This window comes from Phasianus colchicus, chromosome 1 (genome assembly GCF_987193195.1).
Source record: "Phasianus colchicus chromosome 1, bPhaCol1.hap1.1, whole genome shotgun sequence".
Classification (NCBI taxonomy): Eukaryota; Metazoa; Chordata; class Aves; order Galliformes; family Phasianidae; genus Phasianus; species Phasianus colchicus.
In genome coordinates, this window is record NC_143436.1 from 82,116,497 (window position 1) to 82,133,533 (window position 17,037).

Genomic DNA, 17,037 nt, shown 5'->3' on the forward strand with positions numbered 1-17,037 from the left:
CGGATGATGTTATGTGGTTGCTGTCCATGGACTTCATTTGTTTATAAAATGGCATTTATGCCGAGGAGGGCTGTCCTGCTGCTCTTCAGGAAGAAGAGCTGTGTAAGAAGGAAAGCACTGACCAGTCTTTGCCAACCAGACCATGGGAGCAGTGTGGAACGGAGTTGGACAGCAGACATAAAGGGCCTTCTGTTTTCCTTTCATGGCTCTCTGCCTTAAGGACAGCAGGTCTTTTTTAGAGATGGGAGACATCTGGCTTTGGGAACATCCTTTGTGTCAAGCAAACAGGTCACTGGAGCTTCCGTGCCTCTGTCGGAAGCCATTTTTGCCACCTAGGGCAGCACAGTTTCTCCACATTTCCCTGCTCCTTAGCAAAGGGCCCGCAGCGCTCCTTGGGCTTAGCCCTCTGCTCCTAGATCCTGCCTGGAGGTAGGTACCTGAAAGCACCAGCTGAACTCAGTGCTTTGTGTTCTGTTCTGTACGATGCTGCTGTAAAGAACAGACCGGAGGATTTTAAAACAGCCACTGGATGAATGTAATCAAGCACCCTTTATTGCAGCCATCAGGAGCAGCAGTGAAGGGCTGGTTGAAAAACTGTGCGCAGTGTTTTCATCTTCAAACAAACACAGCACCGTGTTTTGCAAAGTTATGTTCCCCAGTTATTTGCTCCACATATCTGGGGTTAAACTGTGTCTGTTTGTTTGTGTCTCTCTTTAAAGCAGCAGCAGACTTCTGTGGAGAGATGCAATCATGAAAGGCCTTGCAGAAGCCCCACGTGACTGGGCTGGTTGAAACATGTTTTAAACAATTCGGGAAAGTTTGAAACTATTTTTGGTTTTCTCAACTTGCAACCCCATCTGCCCACTTTACTCTTTCAAAACCCTGCCCGAAAATAAACCTTTGTGATGGTTCGTAGGGAAGGAGCAGCCCCAGTGCTGGCTTTGCCCAGTGCCACGGCCTGGTCCTCTCTGGGCATCCTGCCCACAGTCCTGGATGGCTGGGCATACGGAGGGGAGATGTATGGCCTTAAGAGCCAAAAGCCTTCCTCAGTCAGCTGCTGCCAACCTGCGTGCTCTGGGCTTGTTACAGCAGGGGGTGTTTACATCTCCGAGCTCTGGGAGCTCTTGGGCAGTCAGCCACAAGGGCAAGAGCTGCTGTGGAGTGCATCCAGGAGGGCCTAGGTAGAGTGCCGTGGGCATTTCACCCTGTGTGAAGTACAGAAGTATGTTTGTGCTCTGATTTATTGCTGTAAACTTAGCCTGTGTTATAGTGGTTGGCAGAGGCCTGGTGAGGTATATCCCAGCTCCTGGCCTCTCAGTGCCAAGCAGCTGGCTGTGGTGGGTGCCTTCCTCCAGGAAAGAGGGCAGAGGGAGACCATGCTCACCACATGAGGAGGCCAGCCTCCTCCTTGTTCACCTTGTCCTCATTGCATGTAAATGGCCCCACGCAATGCCATTTGCACAGCAGAGGATTAGCAGGGCTTGCCTCCCTTCAGCATGGAAAAATGAACTTGGCTTTACCATTACACAGTTGAGTGTTTGCATCCAGAAGCTTATTTCTTGAAGCTGCTGGGGGCAAAGGTGAAGCCCAATGATGCTTTGCTGGGACAAAATGAGACATACACATTCTGGTCCAGATGTTACTGAAATAAGCAGTGGTGTTGCCTATGGATAGAGGCATAACATACTTTAGAATCATAGAATCACCAAGGTTGGAAAAGACCTAAAAGATCATCCAGTCCAACCGCTCACCTATTACCAATAGCTCCCACTAAACCATGTCCCTCAACACCACATCCAGTCTTTCCTTGAACCCCTCCAGGGTCGGTGACTCCACCACCTCCCTGGGCAGTCCACTCCAGTGCCTGACCACCCTTTCTGAAAAGTAATACTTCCTAATGTCCAGCTTGAATCTCCGCTGCCGTCGCTTGAAACCATTCCCTCTGTTCCTATCACTAATGACACGAGAGAAGAGGCCGACCCCCAGCTCACTACAACCTCCCTTCAGGAAGTTATAGAGAGCAAATTTATGGTGCGTAAAGGTAGCAGGCAGCTCTTTCCCAATGGGTGGGGATACAGCATGTCAGAAATAGGGAAACATGCCTCACAAATGGTTATTTCCCACTGATCGTATTAATGCACTGTCAGATGAGTCCCCCAGTAACATCTGGGATGGTGGGGAGATTCATAGGTATCATGAACCAGCAAATCCAGCTAATGGTTGATTCGTCACCCAAGGAAAACCTTTTCATGTTTCCAGACTTCTTTTCAGACGACTGTAATAGCAGTAGTCCTGGTCAGGGCAACCACAGGAGTGGACGTGGGTCTGTGGCGGCTTTGTTCAGGCAGCACATTAATTCCTGAAATCCAGAATAATAGCCCGGCATCAAAAAGGCTCAAATGGCACTTGAAAATAAGACTGTTCTGGTCATCTTCAGCTACTGCTCCAGGTGCCAGGACTGTTTATTTTCCCAAGCCTGCTTCCAGAATTCTGGGGGAATCCTTGGGTTTGACCAACCACTGCAGGAGCTGAGTTGAGTTTTGTGAGAAAGTGTTGACTCTGGCACTATTGGTTAGAGTGATAAAAACCCGCCATTGCTCACCCATTCTCCTTGCACTGATGTGCCTGAACATCACAAGCCTAAGAGGTTTCCACCTGAGTGTTGGATTTACATGGCAGCCCAACCATTTCAGCATTAACATTCTCTTCTCCCTTTTCCTTTTACAGAAACGGTGTTTTCAAACCTGAAAGTCATGTTGCTTACGTCATTCACTTTTTTTTTCTTTTTTAATTCTTTAGGTTGAAAAAAGCTGTCAAATATCTTCATGATCTTTTATCTAGTAATAATTGTCTCCTCTATGCAGATTTCATTGGTAAACATCTATTCATAAACTTTTTCAAAGGCTCCTTTTCTTAAGGGAAAAAAAAAAAAAAAAAGGGTGTGTTTCTTTTAGTTTTAAAAGAGTCCAGGATGAATGGGTTTCAAAGCTTCAGAGAGACTGCAGAGTTAACAACATCGGGCTGGTGTGTGTAGCTCTATGAAGTAGGTGATTATAATGCTTTTAAATGACAGCAACCTCTCACACCAAAAGCTGCTGTGGTTGTAAAATATTTTCGCATCTCAGTTTCTAAAGTTTGGGTAAAGCAACCTGCAGTCACTGCTTCAAGTTTCTTAGAGGCAATAAAGTGGCCAACGTATTTATCTGAGTGCTTTAAATTCTGCACTAGTGATCCTGGGCTTGACTCAGCCTTAAAGGACATGGGAAATCTATCAGATGACTTATAGGTGTATGCTACTGACATATTTAGATCAGTGCCCATCGCTGTCACAGTATTGAAGGAGTTGCTAAATTGGGTGTTGTGTGTCTGCAGAAAGCTGCTGAGGATCTGCATTTGAAACAGTAGTTTTACTTTCAAAATGTATTTCTACTGCCTTTTATGAAGACTTAGAGGTAATTGGCTCCTTGGTTGCCTGGATTGATTTACCTTTTTATGTCACACTCATCGCTCCTTCTCCTATTCCTGCCCCACTTTCTCTCCTACATTCAGCTACGTGCTCCTGGCTTACATCTCGAAGCATGCCCCTTACAGCTGGTGGTGCTTCAGCACTCACGCCCTGAAGCTCAACCTGTTCTTTCTCCATGACATGCTTATCTTCCCCATTAGGTGAGTTCTCCATCCTGCATCTTGTGCTGATGCCATAAAGGTATGTATTTCCCTCTCGGTGCAGCTCATCATCTCTGCATTTGCTGTTCTTCAGACACACTCATCTTCTGACTTGACGGATTTCTTTAAGATATTGGCTACCAGGCACGTGGCTCCAAGTATCAGATCCTTCAGAGATACTTATACACTTTTTACCTTTCCACCTGCCTGGTCCCTTCCCTAAAGTCATTTCTTAAAATATTTTTGACCTTTGAATCCACTCAAAGTGTGGACAGTAGTCATTTCCTGACCCTGTTTCTCATAACCCACTTTACCCTCAGCACCCCCTTTCTTCTCTCATCGTTCAGTTGCACATAAGGAATTTTTCTGAGACCCATTGTACCCCTTTTCCCTTTCAGTGCTCTGCCAGGGATCCTTCCTGCCAGCACAGCGCTCAGCAGCAGCAAGGTGAGCCCCAGGTCCCTGCTACAACAAAGGACAACCTGAGAAGGACTGTAATCAGCAAAGTGCTTCAGGTTCATAGCTAGAGCCAGAAAAAAGGGGTGCTTCTGCTGTGCCTTGGACGCGAGTTAGGTCTGCATTAATAGAAAGGGTTTTGTTTTTATTTTTATTCTCTATTGTTAGAAAGAAAAACATCTTCACAGCGCCAAAGTAGTACAAAGTAGCAGTGAAAGACTGAGCTGAGGTCACTGTGTGACTTCATAGGTAGTCACAGACCGCTACAATTGAAGGAAACCGTCATTTACCACCTGTTATTTAGTAGGCGGGCACAGCTGAAACGCAGCACTGCAGGAGACTTTGTTGTTTCCTTATCAAATCCTGCGAGGCTGAGATACCTCCTGAGACCACTGAGTGCTGCTGGGTTTGGGTGTTGCTGACCGCAGCAGGTGAACCCTGAAAGCTTTGGTGGTTCACATTAGCATCAAAGAATCTGGCTGCTTTCCCTGGCTTCCAGGTCATGCTAAACCTTTAATAACAATAATACACGAGGACTCACTATTACAGGAAAGAGCAGGCTGGATTACTGGACACACTGGACATGAGCAGTCGCCTGCATAAATTAGCTGAACTCCTGGTATCCTGTGTGGGCATGTACTGGGGCCTGTGCAAAGCCCAGCTGGATTCCTCAGGAGCACTGTCCCTGGAGGTCTGTATGGAGCTTTGCTATGGCACACTAGCACGGTCCTTCCTTGAAGCACTATCAAGCTTTGGAGGAATTCAGTCATTCTATCACCAAAAGAGTTGCCAGCCACCAGCTCAGGCTGCCCAGGGCCCCTCCAGTCTGGCCCTGAATGCCTCCAGGGGTGAGGCACCCGTGGCTTCTCTGAGTAGCCTGTTCCAAGATTTGCTGGGTTTCTTTCTCTGCCCTGTCACAGAAACTTGTCAAAACTTCACAGCTTTGAGAGTCTCCTCCCATTGTTATATTTGTTTTGCAGTTTGCCGGAAGGTTTAAGTATTGCTAAAGCGGGGACAATGGACACTTGAATACGCTCTGAATAAGCTTCATTCCCTCAGGATATCACTCTTAAAAAATGAAATGATCCCAACGAGTTGGAGAGGCTCTTGTCAAAGATGAGGCAACTGTTCGTCTCAGATTCCCAGGACAGAATCTGCATCGTTGTTGCCAGGTGTCTGGTGCCTCCTCCCCAAGGCTGATCACAGCCCCTGTGCTCTGACCACATTGCTGCAGAACCAACCTCCTGCTTTCTTACAAACTCTGCCCTATCACCCTTTGTCCTGATGTGGTCCCCATCCAGCCATGCTGCTGGCAGGGTGCATGAAGTCTGCAGAACCACACTGTTTTTAACACCTTCTTGGTTCTGCTTAGCAGATGTAGCAGAATGGGTCAGGAAGAGTTGAGCCACCTGTCCACTGGCAGCTCATTGACTGTGGGAAAATGGCCAAATGGGGGCTGAATGATGTCTCAGGCCTGAGCCCTCTATACCTGTCTGACCTCCTGTCAGGTGAATCTGGGATCAGCCTTGTTTGCATAGGAGACAGGATAGGTGAGCAGGGTGTTGCTCGCAAACCAGTTTCCACTGGTGGGAGTAAACTTGGATTCTGAGCACAGTGGAAACCACACTGGAGCTGAAATTCTTGCTTCAGACTGTGCTTCTGCTTACGTGGGTTGTAGGTCTCCACTATCAGTACAAGCTGCGGGATGTAAGGATGGAACACAGCCCTGCCATAAAGGTCCGGGGGATACTGATGGATGGCAGCTGGACATGAGCAATGTGCGCTCACAGCCCAGAAAGCCAACCAGATCCTGGGCTGCATCAAAGGAAACTTGGCCAGCAGGCCAGGGAGGTGATCCTGCCCCTTTACTCTGTGCTGGTGAGACCTCAGCTGGAATACTGCATCCAGATGTGGAGTCCTCAGTACAGGGGAGACATGGACATGTTGGAGTGCGTCCACAGGAGGGCCACAAAAATGATCCAAGGGATGGAACACCTCTATGAGGACAGGCTGAGAGAACTGGGTCTCTTCAGTCTGGAGAGGAGAAGGCTCTGGAGAGACCTGAGAGTGGCCTTTCAGTATCTGAAAGAGGGCTATAAGAAGGATAAAGGGGACAGACTCTTCAGCAGGGTCTGTGATGACAGGACAAGAGGAAATGGTTTCAAAATGAAAGAGATTTAGACTGGATATTAGGAAAAAGGATTTTTTTAGGATAAGTGTGAAGCATTGGAACAGGTTGCCAAGGGAGGTGGAGCACTGGAACAGGTTGCTAAGGGAGGTGGAGGTTGCCCTGTCCATGGAGACATTTAAAGTCAGGCCGGACAGGGCTCTGAGCAACAAGAGAGTAGTAAAGGTGTCAAGAGCCTCAGAGAAAAAGAAGAATATCCAAATGACCACCCAAATGGGCCAAAGCCTCAGCAATTCGAAGTCAGGGGACTGTGGACTAAGTGGGCCGAGTATACGAAAAGAATGGGTTGGAAGGGACCTCAAAACTCCCCCAGTCCCAACACTTTGCTATTAGCAGGGCTGCCACCCATCAGCTCAGGCTGCCCAGGGCCCCATCCTACCTACCCTTGAACGCCTCCAAAGATGGGGCACCCACAGCTCTCTGGGCAGCCTTTGCCAGTGCCTCACTGCTCTCTGAGTGAAGAATTTCTACCTAACATCTAACCCAAATCACTTTCAGTTTAACTCAATTCCCCATTGCTTTAGTGGAGATGTTGCAGTCATTGGCTGCCACATGCTAAGAAGATGGCAAACGATAGGCACAGTGCTTAATGTCAATCACAGATGTACCTGATTTAGGGTTTAGGTACCTTGGTGCAGACTGTGTGTGTGTTGGTGCTCATGAGCAAAACCAAATGGGAGCGCTCCACGCATGCGTGTGACCGATGACCTCAGTGAGTGGGGCCAGGATGGACATCTCAGGACACTCATAGGCGGTCAGATAGGAATTTGGATTTCTGAAGAACCTGATTTTCCCCAAACCAAAGAAAATACAAAATGCAGTTTATCCCGAAGGAAACTTTGACTGAAAATTGAGTAGTTTACGGGGAGTTCAGCAGGTGACCAAAGCCATAGTTGAAAGAGCCGTTGCCCACCTCCCCGCTCCTGTAGGGCCGAGGCTTTGGGGACCAGAGGCAGTGGGAGCTATCGCTGTGCACGCCGGGGCCTGGCAGAGCAGCTGCCGAGGTAACGGGGTGTAGGGGAAGAGAACACCTGTCCGGCCAAGCACAGCCCTTTCCAGAGGTGCTATGGGAGCGGGACGGGAATCTGGGCGCTGGTGGGGAGAAGAGTTTTCGGCTGAAGGAGCCGGGCAAGCAAACCCGGTCAAACAGAGCGGGGAGAAGCTGGGAAGTTAACGCGGGTGTCGGGGCTGCGGGAGACGAGAGGGAAAGAGAAGGAGCGGGGATGCAGGGGGCCGCAGGGTCTGTCGGAGCTCCCAGTCCCCGGGTTTAAGCCGGGACCCCGGCGGAGAGGCGCCGAGCCGGGCGGGAGGAGCGGGACCGCCCTGGCCCCTCCCCGCCGCCCGCCTCCACCGTGCTGAGCCGTGCCGTGCCGTGCCGTGCCGTGCCGCGCAGAGCCGAGCGCAGCCGCCGCCAGCCCCGAGGTTCGCAGCTCGACGGCGCTCCGCAGAGCCTCGGGCCGGTGCAGGTGAGTCGGGGGCTGCAGCGGGGCAGCAGGGGGCAGCGGCTTTGGGGCCCCGCTTCGGGGAGGTGGGCTCAGTGCTCAGAGCGCTCCGCGCTCGGGGTGCGGTACGGTGCCTGGAGATCACCTCCGGCCTCGCAACGGTGGTGGGCGTGAGACGGTGTGGGTTTTTTTTCCCTCTTTTGAAAGTCCCCGCACCCTACAAGCTGTGCCGTGCAGGGGGATGCTGAGCAGGAGCGGGTCGGCTGTGGGATGCGGGGATGGGAAGTTGTGGCTCTGGTGAGCTCGCTCCCCGGAACCCACGGGGTTTCATCGGAGTGGAAGGAGAAAAGGGAGGAGAGGCTGCGCCCAACCCCTCAGCAGGGCAGAGGGTCCTGTTTGGCCCTGCAGCACTGCACCCCCGCTCCTCCCTCATTTGCTCGGGGGCAGCGTGCCGGGAGTGACTCATGACATCCCACTCGGCCTCAGCTGGACGTCAGCATTGCAAACAGCCCGGGCCGTGCATTTTCCACTGCCCTACGGCCACCCTGCAGCCTGAGCGGGGCTCAGAGGAGAGCGGGGAAACCAGATCCCTGGAAACTGGCAGCCGTCACCCGCCCGCAGCCCGTGTTGAGTTGCAGCTGGCGTTTCTTGGCGCCCTTGATGTGCCGGCATCGCCTCGCCTGCACCGTGCCAGAGCGAGCCCGGTGGGAGCTGGCGTGGCTCTGACCCACCCGAGACCCTGCCCAGGAGTCACCAGAGACTGCTCTGCCTCCTGTTTCAGGGTCAGAACCTGTCATCCAATTTCCAAGCTCCCATCTGATGTTAAAAAGCAAAAATAATAAAAACGATGGTGAGCTTTTTCAGGTTGGCAGCATCCCCGCTGCCTGGCTTTGCAGTGCTGCCACTCCCACCCGACCTGCGGGAGCACACGGGTATGGGGCTGCACAGGGCCAGTGTCTGATTGCAAGAGCTCTTCTCTGCCAGCACCTGAAATGGTGAACTCCTGGGGGACAGCCTCAATCTGCAGCACAACCTCATGGAAACGTCCTGCTGTGGCCTCTCCCTCTGCACTTCCATAGCTCAGCAGCGAGGAGAGAACCTCTATTTTAATTAAATCCCACACACCTCAGCCACTGGTTGAATTGCTCCTGTAAATAGCGAGCTAGATGGCTTTTTTGGGTGCAGTTATGGAGAGCAGTGAAGGCTGTGCCTCCCTGTGGCTGCCAACAGTGCGAGTGCCTGGAGGCCACCACTGCTGCAGCTTGGGGCCATGGCTCCGAATGAAGCGTTGGGACAGGATTTGAATGGAAATGGCTGGGAAGAGGCAGAGATGCAAAGAGGGGAGCCCTCAGTGGGGAGGGAAGGAGGAGGTGATGGCATCGGCAGCATGGATGGGCACCCAACAACACTTCCATATCTGGAATGTGGATGAGGATGAATGCGTGGCCCACTTTGTAGGGGTGGCTGGAAATAGTGCATGCACAGCTGAGAGGAGAGAGGAAAAGGCAATTTTTGAACAGCTGTGTTTGGGGGTGCTGCAGTAAGTGTAGCTTGGGATTTTTTTGGTCACCTTAGGGTTGGCGATGCTGCAGGTTTCTCAGGTCAAACGAGAAGGGATCTTGTTGGGCAAGAATGGCAGAAGGGAGCAGCATGAATCTTTCTCAGAAGCGCCAGAGTTTTCTGAATTGCAAAACCCATCTCATGTCATTCATCCTACTGGAAAAGCTATCAAATGGCTTGGTGGTGTAAGCGTGGGGCCCAGCATCCCATCTTGCTGGGACTGCTCCCCATCAGTAGGCCCCATCTCCTATCAGTGGGGGCAGAAGCTCCACGGGTTAGCAGAGGTCTCCTTCTTGATCTCTCTCAGGTTGGATATTAGGAAAAATGTCTTCTCAGAAGGAGTGGTGAGGCAGTGGCACAGCTGCCCAGGGAGGTGGTGCAGTCACCGTCCTGGAGGTGTTCAAGAAATGTGGAGATTGTTCTGTTGTTTGCAAATTGACTTCTTTGGTTTTCCAGCTTTGGATTTATTATGTGTGATACTGCCTTGTTTTTGGGGGGAAGAAGTCTCTGTCAATGTCAGATGAAAAAGAATTAGTTGAGGTGAAACCTTCACTGTGCCTGCTTTGGGCTCAGGCATTTTGCATAGATTTTTCAGCTTCCTTAAGTTCGGGGTTTTATTCCTTTGCTTTTTCAAAAAAGGATCTGAAGGCAAGGAGAAACTTTGAGAGAGTCGAGATTTCCAATTAGACATGACCAATGTCGTTAAAAGATGTTTATACACCTGCATACAGTTGCTCAGCATCAGCAGACAAGTCATCTTGGGTCTTGGAGAATCTAAAGAAGCAGCTTGTCAACCCTGGAGACACTGAGTTGAATGCAAATTGCCTTTATCCAAAGTGTTTCCGAGGGGCAGCTTCATGTGGAGATGCGCTGGCTCTTGGTGCCACTCATTGATGGGCAGCTGGACATCACTGTGTTCACACAGTGTTGCCCAATGAGCTTCCTGCAGAAACTTGTCCATCTATGAGTGGTGGGAGAGCCTCAGCTGGTGCTGGCCTTTTGCTGTGCACACGGTGGTGGCAGCTTTTCCTTACCAGGAGCTTCTGGCCCATGAGGTGCACCTGAGGAGGGGGAATGGCGGTGCAAGGCCTTTTAGCTGTGTTTGGGGTCTGAGCTCGGGGTTCGTGTGCTGGGGGCAGCCCTGAGGAACACTCCTTGCCTGCCTGCCACTAGCAGTGACCAGGGACAGAGCTTTCGCGCGTCCTCCCCAGCTGCTGGCGGCAGGAACCTCGTTTAGGGCCGTGTACGGGAAGCTAATTAAAACCAGTGACAATGGTAATTGGGCAGGGATGCTTGAGCATAAGTATGACCTCATGTCTAAAATGGTAATGAGGCCTATTAAAATCCCCACCGAAGAGGAGCAAAGGAGGCAGTGAAAGTGCACAGGGGCCGGGGTGCCAGGACTGGCACGCACCTGGCCTCAGCTCGGCACTGGGGGGCTGGAGGCTGCAATGACACCCACTCCATGTTGGTCTGCAGGGCACCCCGAGGGGCTGGGCAGGACGGTGCAGGATGGCACTGTGTCACCCGGGCACCCTGCGCTGAATCAGAGGCTGTTCTGGATGAAGGCTGACGATGTGCTATGGAGCTGGCTTTCAACTGCTCTGACCTTTGCAATGGCCAGCCTGGCTTCAGCGACAAGGAGCAGCAGCTGCGGATGCTGCAGGAGCTCTGCACTGTCACTATTGTATGTTTCCTCTGGGGAAGGGGATCTGGGAGGAGGGATGGAGAGGGTCACGGGGCAACACGGTCCCCTCCTGCTAGAGGCTGCACTTTGGGTGTCCTTGTCTACCCTTGGCCTTTCCCACCCCCTGCCACTTCAAAGAACTTTTCAAATATTAATAGAGCAGCATTTAATTAAAAGTCACCATCTGCAATAAGAGGCACCTGTCCCCACTGCTGGGCCAGCAGGAACAACTTGGTGACGCGTGTGCAGGCGTTTGGCTCCACGTGAGGCTGCCACAGGGACCGGCCGAGCGCAGCCCTTAATGAGAGGGCCATAAGCTGCTTGGCTTCCCGGCCCTGGCAGCTTTGCTACAATTAATATTCCCCCTGCTAGGGCAAGGATTTACTCTGCTCAGTGGTAAACAAAGTGCTCCATCAACTTCACACGGTCACAGGCCGATGATGTCCAGGGAAACAGCAGCTGTTTTGTATGTGTGTGTGTGAGAGAGAGAGGAGTTTGGGAAGCATGGTTGCATGTTCTTTGGAGCTGAGCAGCCATGCCAGTGAAGGGACCTCCCTCACTGGGAGCCCCAGAGATGTCCTCTTCCTCCTCACCCCTTCCACCTTCCTCAGACGTCATCTGACCGCAGTGGGAAGAGCTCCCCATCCTTCTCTGCTGCCCTCCTGGGAGTTGTGTGGACATTTCTGACTGGAGGAGTCCTGCTTGCGCTCTTCTTCCTTGCCTTCACCATCCGCTTCAGGAAAAACAGGTGAGGGCCTCCCTTCCTGCTGCAAGGTCTTCCCCAGGTATCAGGGCCAGTGCTGAGGGGACAAAGTACGGCAGGGATGAGCCTGAGGGACAGCACGAGGCAAGCAAGGCCGCCCTCATCCCTGCAAGGGGACCTCGTCCCAGTGCTGCTGGGCCGCTGCGCTCAGTAACTCAGTCACCACTTCCCTGCTTTGTCTCCTGGAGGATCGTGAAGATGTCCAGCCCCAATCTGAACGTTGTGACCCTGCTGGGCAGTGGCTTGACTTACACTAGTGCTTACCTCTTCGGGATTCAGGAGCAGAGCCTGTCATCGGGGAAATCAGTGGAAATGCTCATTCAGGTGAGCAGGGATTGACAGAATGGGTGCCCTCGCACGTGTCCACATGCATGGATGTGGGTGGGAGCTGGACACGAGTGTCAGCTGGGGGCTCTATAGACATGTCCCCAGTTCAGCTCCTTTTCCTGCCTGCAGTTGCGACTCTGCCTGCTGTGTGTGGGAACCTCCCTGGTGTTTGGGCCCATCCTGGGGAAGAGCTGGAGGCTCTACAAGGTGTTCACCCAGCGGGTGCCAGACAAGAGGGTGGTGAGTACCGAGTGCCCAGAACAGCATGCAGCAGTTTGGAATGGCTGTTGCTACCACCACATCACTCTCCTGTAACACTTCCACATGTTTGCAGATTATCAAAGACCTCCAGCTGCTGGCAATGGTGGCGGTGTTGGTGTTGGCAGATGCTGTGCTGCTCTTCACGTGGGTTTTCTCCGACCCGGTCCAGTGCTTCCGGAGCCGCAGCGTCTCATTGCGGGTAATGCGGTGGTGCAGTGCTGTGCTGTGTCCTGTCCGAGTTCTGTTGGCAAAGCTGGCTGATGGTTAAGCATTTGGAGGGGCTGTTTGAAAACCAGACAGAGAGATGAGCTGTGCAGCCTTCTGGATGCTCCAGGCTAGGCTTGTGTCTGTGGCCTACTACATAGAGAAGTATCAGCCACAGACCTGGAAGCGGTATCTGGTAGCAGAGCCTTGCCTGGCCAAATAGTGGGGTCTTGGTGAATGGCCAAGGCCAGTCTGTGCAGGTCACCTGGGTGCCACAGGAGAGCCCCTTGCTGTCTGCAGCTGCTCTAGGAAAAGGTGTAACCAGCCCTGTTGAAATTGGAATACCACAACTTCCCTTTTACTGTCTTCCTCAGCAGCACCAAGTTTGGCATTTCCCTTTAGGAGTGTGCAGACCCATTTGCCCATTGGTCTGTTTGCTCCTGGGCAGGGCAGCAGTCTTCACTTCTGCCTTCCCATTGCCTCGTAGGCCACAGAGAAAGGCATGACCTGCTCAGTGAGCCGGATGCAGTCCTGTGCATCTCTTTATTCCGATCTTTGGCTCGTTCTCATTTTAGGGTTTAAGGTACGTAACCGATTTATTGATTCTCACAATGTATCTCGCCTCCTTTTTGATCTCACAGCCTAAACTGTTTAGCAGTATTCTAACTTCACTGCCCTCCCAAGCCACATGTGAGCTGAAGATCTCAGCTGCTCCTGTTCACCCTGAAATGCTCTCATCTCTATTCCTTCCCTCTTGCATTCCCTATTAGCCACTCTATCCCTGCTGTCTCTCCGGCTCTCACCTTGTAGCCACACACACCTCATCTCTCTTCCTCCTTAGAACTTCTGCCTCAGTGTTTTCCAAAGCTCACTTTTTCCATGAGGCTTCGCTTGACCGCCCACCCCAGTGATGCACCATGCCCCTGAGTCCTCTGCCACCACATCAGGGAGGTGAGGTGCTGACGACAGGTGCTTGGTGCCTACCTGTACAGGATGTTTATCGGCTTAATTATACCACTGAAGCTCACTTTCACTGGTGTAGTGTTGTACGTGGCCATTCATATTCCAGGAGAGTTAGTTATACTGATGTAACTATGTAAGTGTAATTATAGCTGTAATTATCCGTGGTCTCATGTGTCTCTGGCAGAGGCTGGAAGCACTTCAGCGAGAAGATTTTGGTGAGATCACAGCCTGCCCTTGTGCATGGCTTCATCTGCTTCTGACTCACTGACCATCTACCAGGAACTGTAGGAAAAAGAGTAGACAGAGGCTTGAGACACTGTCCTTCTCCCCCCTACACTCCATTTTAGAGACATTAGCTTACCTAGCCTAGCCTTAACAGGCCTTTGGTGCTGGGGACTTCAGACCTCCCCTGGGCAGCCACTTTTCAATGGAATGTGTCTCCATTCCTGACATTGTCTCCAGTAGTGTTAGACTTCTTCAGGGCTTAGATGGGAATGCTTTTCCTGTAGGCCGTTTTTGTTCCTCCATTCACAATAAAACTTTTTCGGTCATAGTTAATCTTAATTAGCGGTGCCTTCAGCCTGACCCCGATCCTATCTAGCAGGTATTTCTTTAATGGTTTCTTTGGAGTTAATCAGGACTTATACTAATGGGAGAGCAGGCTCTATCTCCATGTGTATGTAGCACTTCTTATCTTCCAAGGCATTACTGTACTCAGCCCTTTGTGAAGCCACTCAGTGTATTATCCTGCTTTTACTGGCACGCAGCAATAGGCAGCAATGGCTTGCCAAGGTCATCAATTGAATGAGGAGTGCAGTCCTCGGCTCAGGATTTAAAACAACAACAACGACAAAACTTAGCCTTGTGCTTATTTAAAGTTCCAATTTACCAGATGGCAGTGTTTTTGTCTGCGTTCCTGGCAGACTATGTGAATTTTAAATGGCATTTTGGTGCTTGCCATCAGGATGTATGTTTGGAGGTGCCCAGTGGTGAATGCTGTTACGATCCAGTGAATGTGGTTGTGGTCCAGTTAGGAATCTCATGCTCCTATGGAGCGGGTCTGAGTGTCTGCCTGATTCCACGCTCTCTCACCACCGCTGCTCCCTGTGACAATTCACAGTGCTCTCAGATTGAGAGTCTACAGAATATGTGCTGCACTGGCCACAAAGCTCTTCTTGGTGCCCAGATAACAATTTAATATTTATTAGCAGCAAAAGGCTGACAGCTGCACTTGCTGGGTGCCATGGGGGTAATGTAGGAGTCACATTCCCATTGTTTGGGTCTTTGCATTAGCAAGGAATGTGTTAGATGGCATTTCCAAAGGATGCTTATGGCAGATCATGCCCTGTGATACGGAGGAAGGTATAAAATACTCAGTGCTGCCTGCCAGTGTGAGCAGGGAGGAGGTTGCTCTGCTCAGAGCCCTTCTCCAGCCCCAGCACCACCACTGGAGTCGGGCAGGAAGCAGGGAAGGGAAAAGAATTGAACTGACTGGTTTCCTGGATTTCTATTTAGAGGAACCAAGGACATCCTCTTCCCTCCAGCCTACCCCCCTTCTTCTTCCGTCCTGCTGTTTCCTTCTGCACATCCTTCTGAGGCTCCTTTCTGCTCCGTCAGAGGTGTGTTGTTGCAGAATGTCCCCCACTGCCTCGTTCCCATGTTGTTGCAGAACGTCCCTGAAGGGACTTGTATCTCTCACCTGCCTTGGCTGCTCTCATTGCAGCATGCTGGAGAAAGTTTTCCCCCTCTCCAGGCTGTACCCTGCCCCGTGGCATCGCTGGTACCACCACTGCCACTGGTTCTGCCTTCCTGCCCAGCTGATGCTGACACAGCATCCCTGTCCTGCAGCTGCTGCTCTCTGTGGAGTGCCTGCTGCACACACACAGGCTGCAGGATGCATCAGGGGGCCTTAATCAGGATGGCAGCAAGTGTCTTGGCATGGGGTGGGAGCTGGCCTCGGGATGTCATTTTCCATGCTCTGCCAGCCTCCATGCTGAAGGCAGGGCCTGGCTTCTGCTTCCAGAGCGTGCTGCTGCTGTATGGGACGTACCTGGCCGGCCTGACTGACAGCGTCAGCTCTCCACCGGTCAACCAGTCCCTAACACTCATCGTGGGGGTCAACCTCATCTTCCTGGTAGCCGGCACCGTTGTCTTGATTCACCGCTTCTTCCGCACTTGGCACAACTTGCTCTTCGGTTTCACCTCTGGAGGCATCTTTGTGTGTACGACAACAATCAACTGCTTCATCTTTGTCCCCCAGGTACTGTGCCAGCTCTGTGCCATTAGTGGGAAAAATGCGGCCATTGTCACAGCGAGAGGAAACAGCTGCTTGCTTGGAGTTGGGTTTGGAGGGATGTTAGGGCTCGAGGAAACAGTGAGGAAGGGAGGAAAAAGTGAAGCTGAAGAAAGAGCAGATCTGTGCAAGAGTTGAGGGATCTCATCCAGGCACACAAATACCTGAGGGGAAAAAGGTCACCCCTGCTTTGGCGATCCTCCTGCAGCTGATCAGTGCCATGTAAGCACAGAGCCCCAACCCCTGTGTTAGCAGCCCCTGAGGAGCTCCATGCCTGCTCGTGCTCTCTGAGCAAGAACGAGTGGCTGAGCTGTGCTGCTTTGTGCCTCCTGCCTCTGCTGTTCCATTCCTGCAGCCTGGGGGCCTCGAGCATTTTATTTATCCTGCATCTTTTAATTCATCGCCTTGTTTCTCCTAATGGGCTTGCTCTTCTATTGCTCGCCAGAGATTGATGAGTGGTGTGAGCTGGGCTGTGCAGAGCACTAGACAAGAAAACAGACCCAAAGCACTGCCAGTTGACGGCTTGTCACCAGCGATTTGGGGCCAAGGCTGTGTGCAATTCTCTTTGTTACAGGGTTGGAGGAGGGGGGCTTTTGCTGCACGCTTGAAGGCTGCAACACAGGCAGGAGCTGACTATCTTAATGTTAGAAGCCAAGCCAGGGAGCGGGCAGGGTGTGGCTGTACGGGATGCTCACAGCAGCATCACTTCACTGCCTGTCTCCATGCACATCTATCACAGCCTTTGTCCCCCACGCTCCATCCTGTTTTCTCCTTCTCCCTGCTGTGGCTGCCTCCCCCCAGTAACAGCTCCTTGTGCCTGCAGCTCAGGCAGTGGAAGGCCTTTGAAGAAGAAAACCAGACTCTGAGCCACATGGCAAAATATTTCAGCAGCCCGAGCAGGAGCTACCACTCAGTGTACAGTGAGGAGCAGCTCTACCAGCTGATAGGGGAGAAGAACTCCATGAAGCAGCTGCTGACAGAGGTAAAGGACTTGATGGCCTCTCTCGCCCAGCTTGGTGGGATGGGCAGCCCCTCGTCCTCTCAGGAGGGGGGACAGAGGCTGTGTTGCAGCCTTCAAGCTGGTTTGTTTTGTCCTGTCATTCTGTATCCTCATCCTGAAGTGTCAAAATTGGGGCATAACCTGTTTTTCTATTAAAAAAAAGGGGGGGTGGGGGGGGAAGAAAGAAATGCAGAGATGGAGTGAGAGCAGAGAAGCTTGACACATTT

The 17,037-nt window shown here is 51.7% G+C and overlaps 1 protein-coding gene across 3 annotated transcripts in view; it reads left to right on the forward strand.

The window, feature by feature from the left end:
- The first annotated feature begins 2,968 nt into the window (after positions 1-2,968).
- The window catches only part of GPR156 (G protein-coupled receptor 156), a 33,154-nt gene continuing 19,085 nt past the window's right edge, over positions 2,969-17,037 (forward strand). Inside the window, exons 1-9 of one of the 3 annotated variants that reach the window (XM_090150221.1) lie at positions 2,969-4,113; positions 10,792-10,999; positions 11,611-11,747; positions 11,951-12,086; positions 12,219-12,329; positions 12,424-12,549; positions 13,042-13,137; positions 15,541-15,777; positions 16,634-16,792. In XM_090150221.1, coding sequence (XP_090006347.1) covers positions 10,895-10,999; positions 11,611-11,747; positions 11,951-12,086; positions 12,219-12,329; positions 12,424-12,549; positions 13,042-13,137; positions 15,541-15,777; positions 16,634-16,792 — 1,107 coding nt within the window. In that variant the 5' untranslated portion in view covers positions 2,969-4,113; positions 10,792-10,894. The other 2 variants (XM_090150214.1, XM_090150225.1) reach the window with 2 other exon arrangements.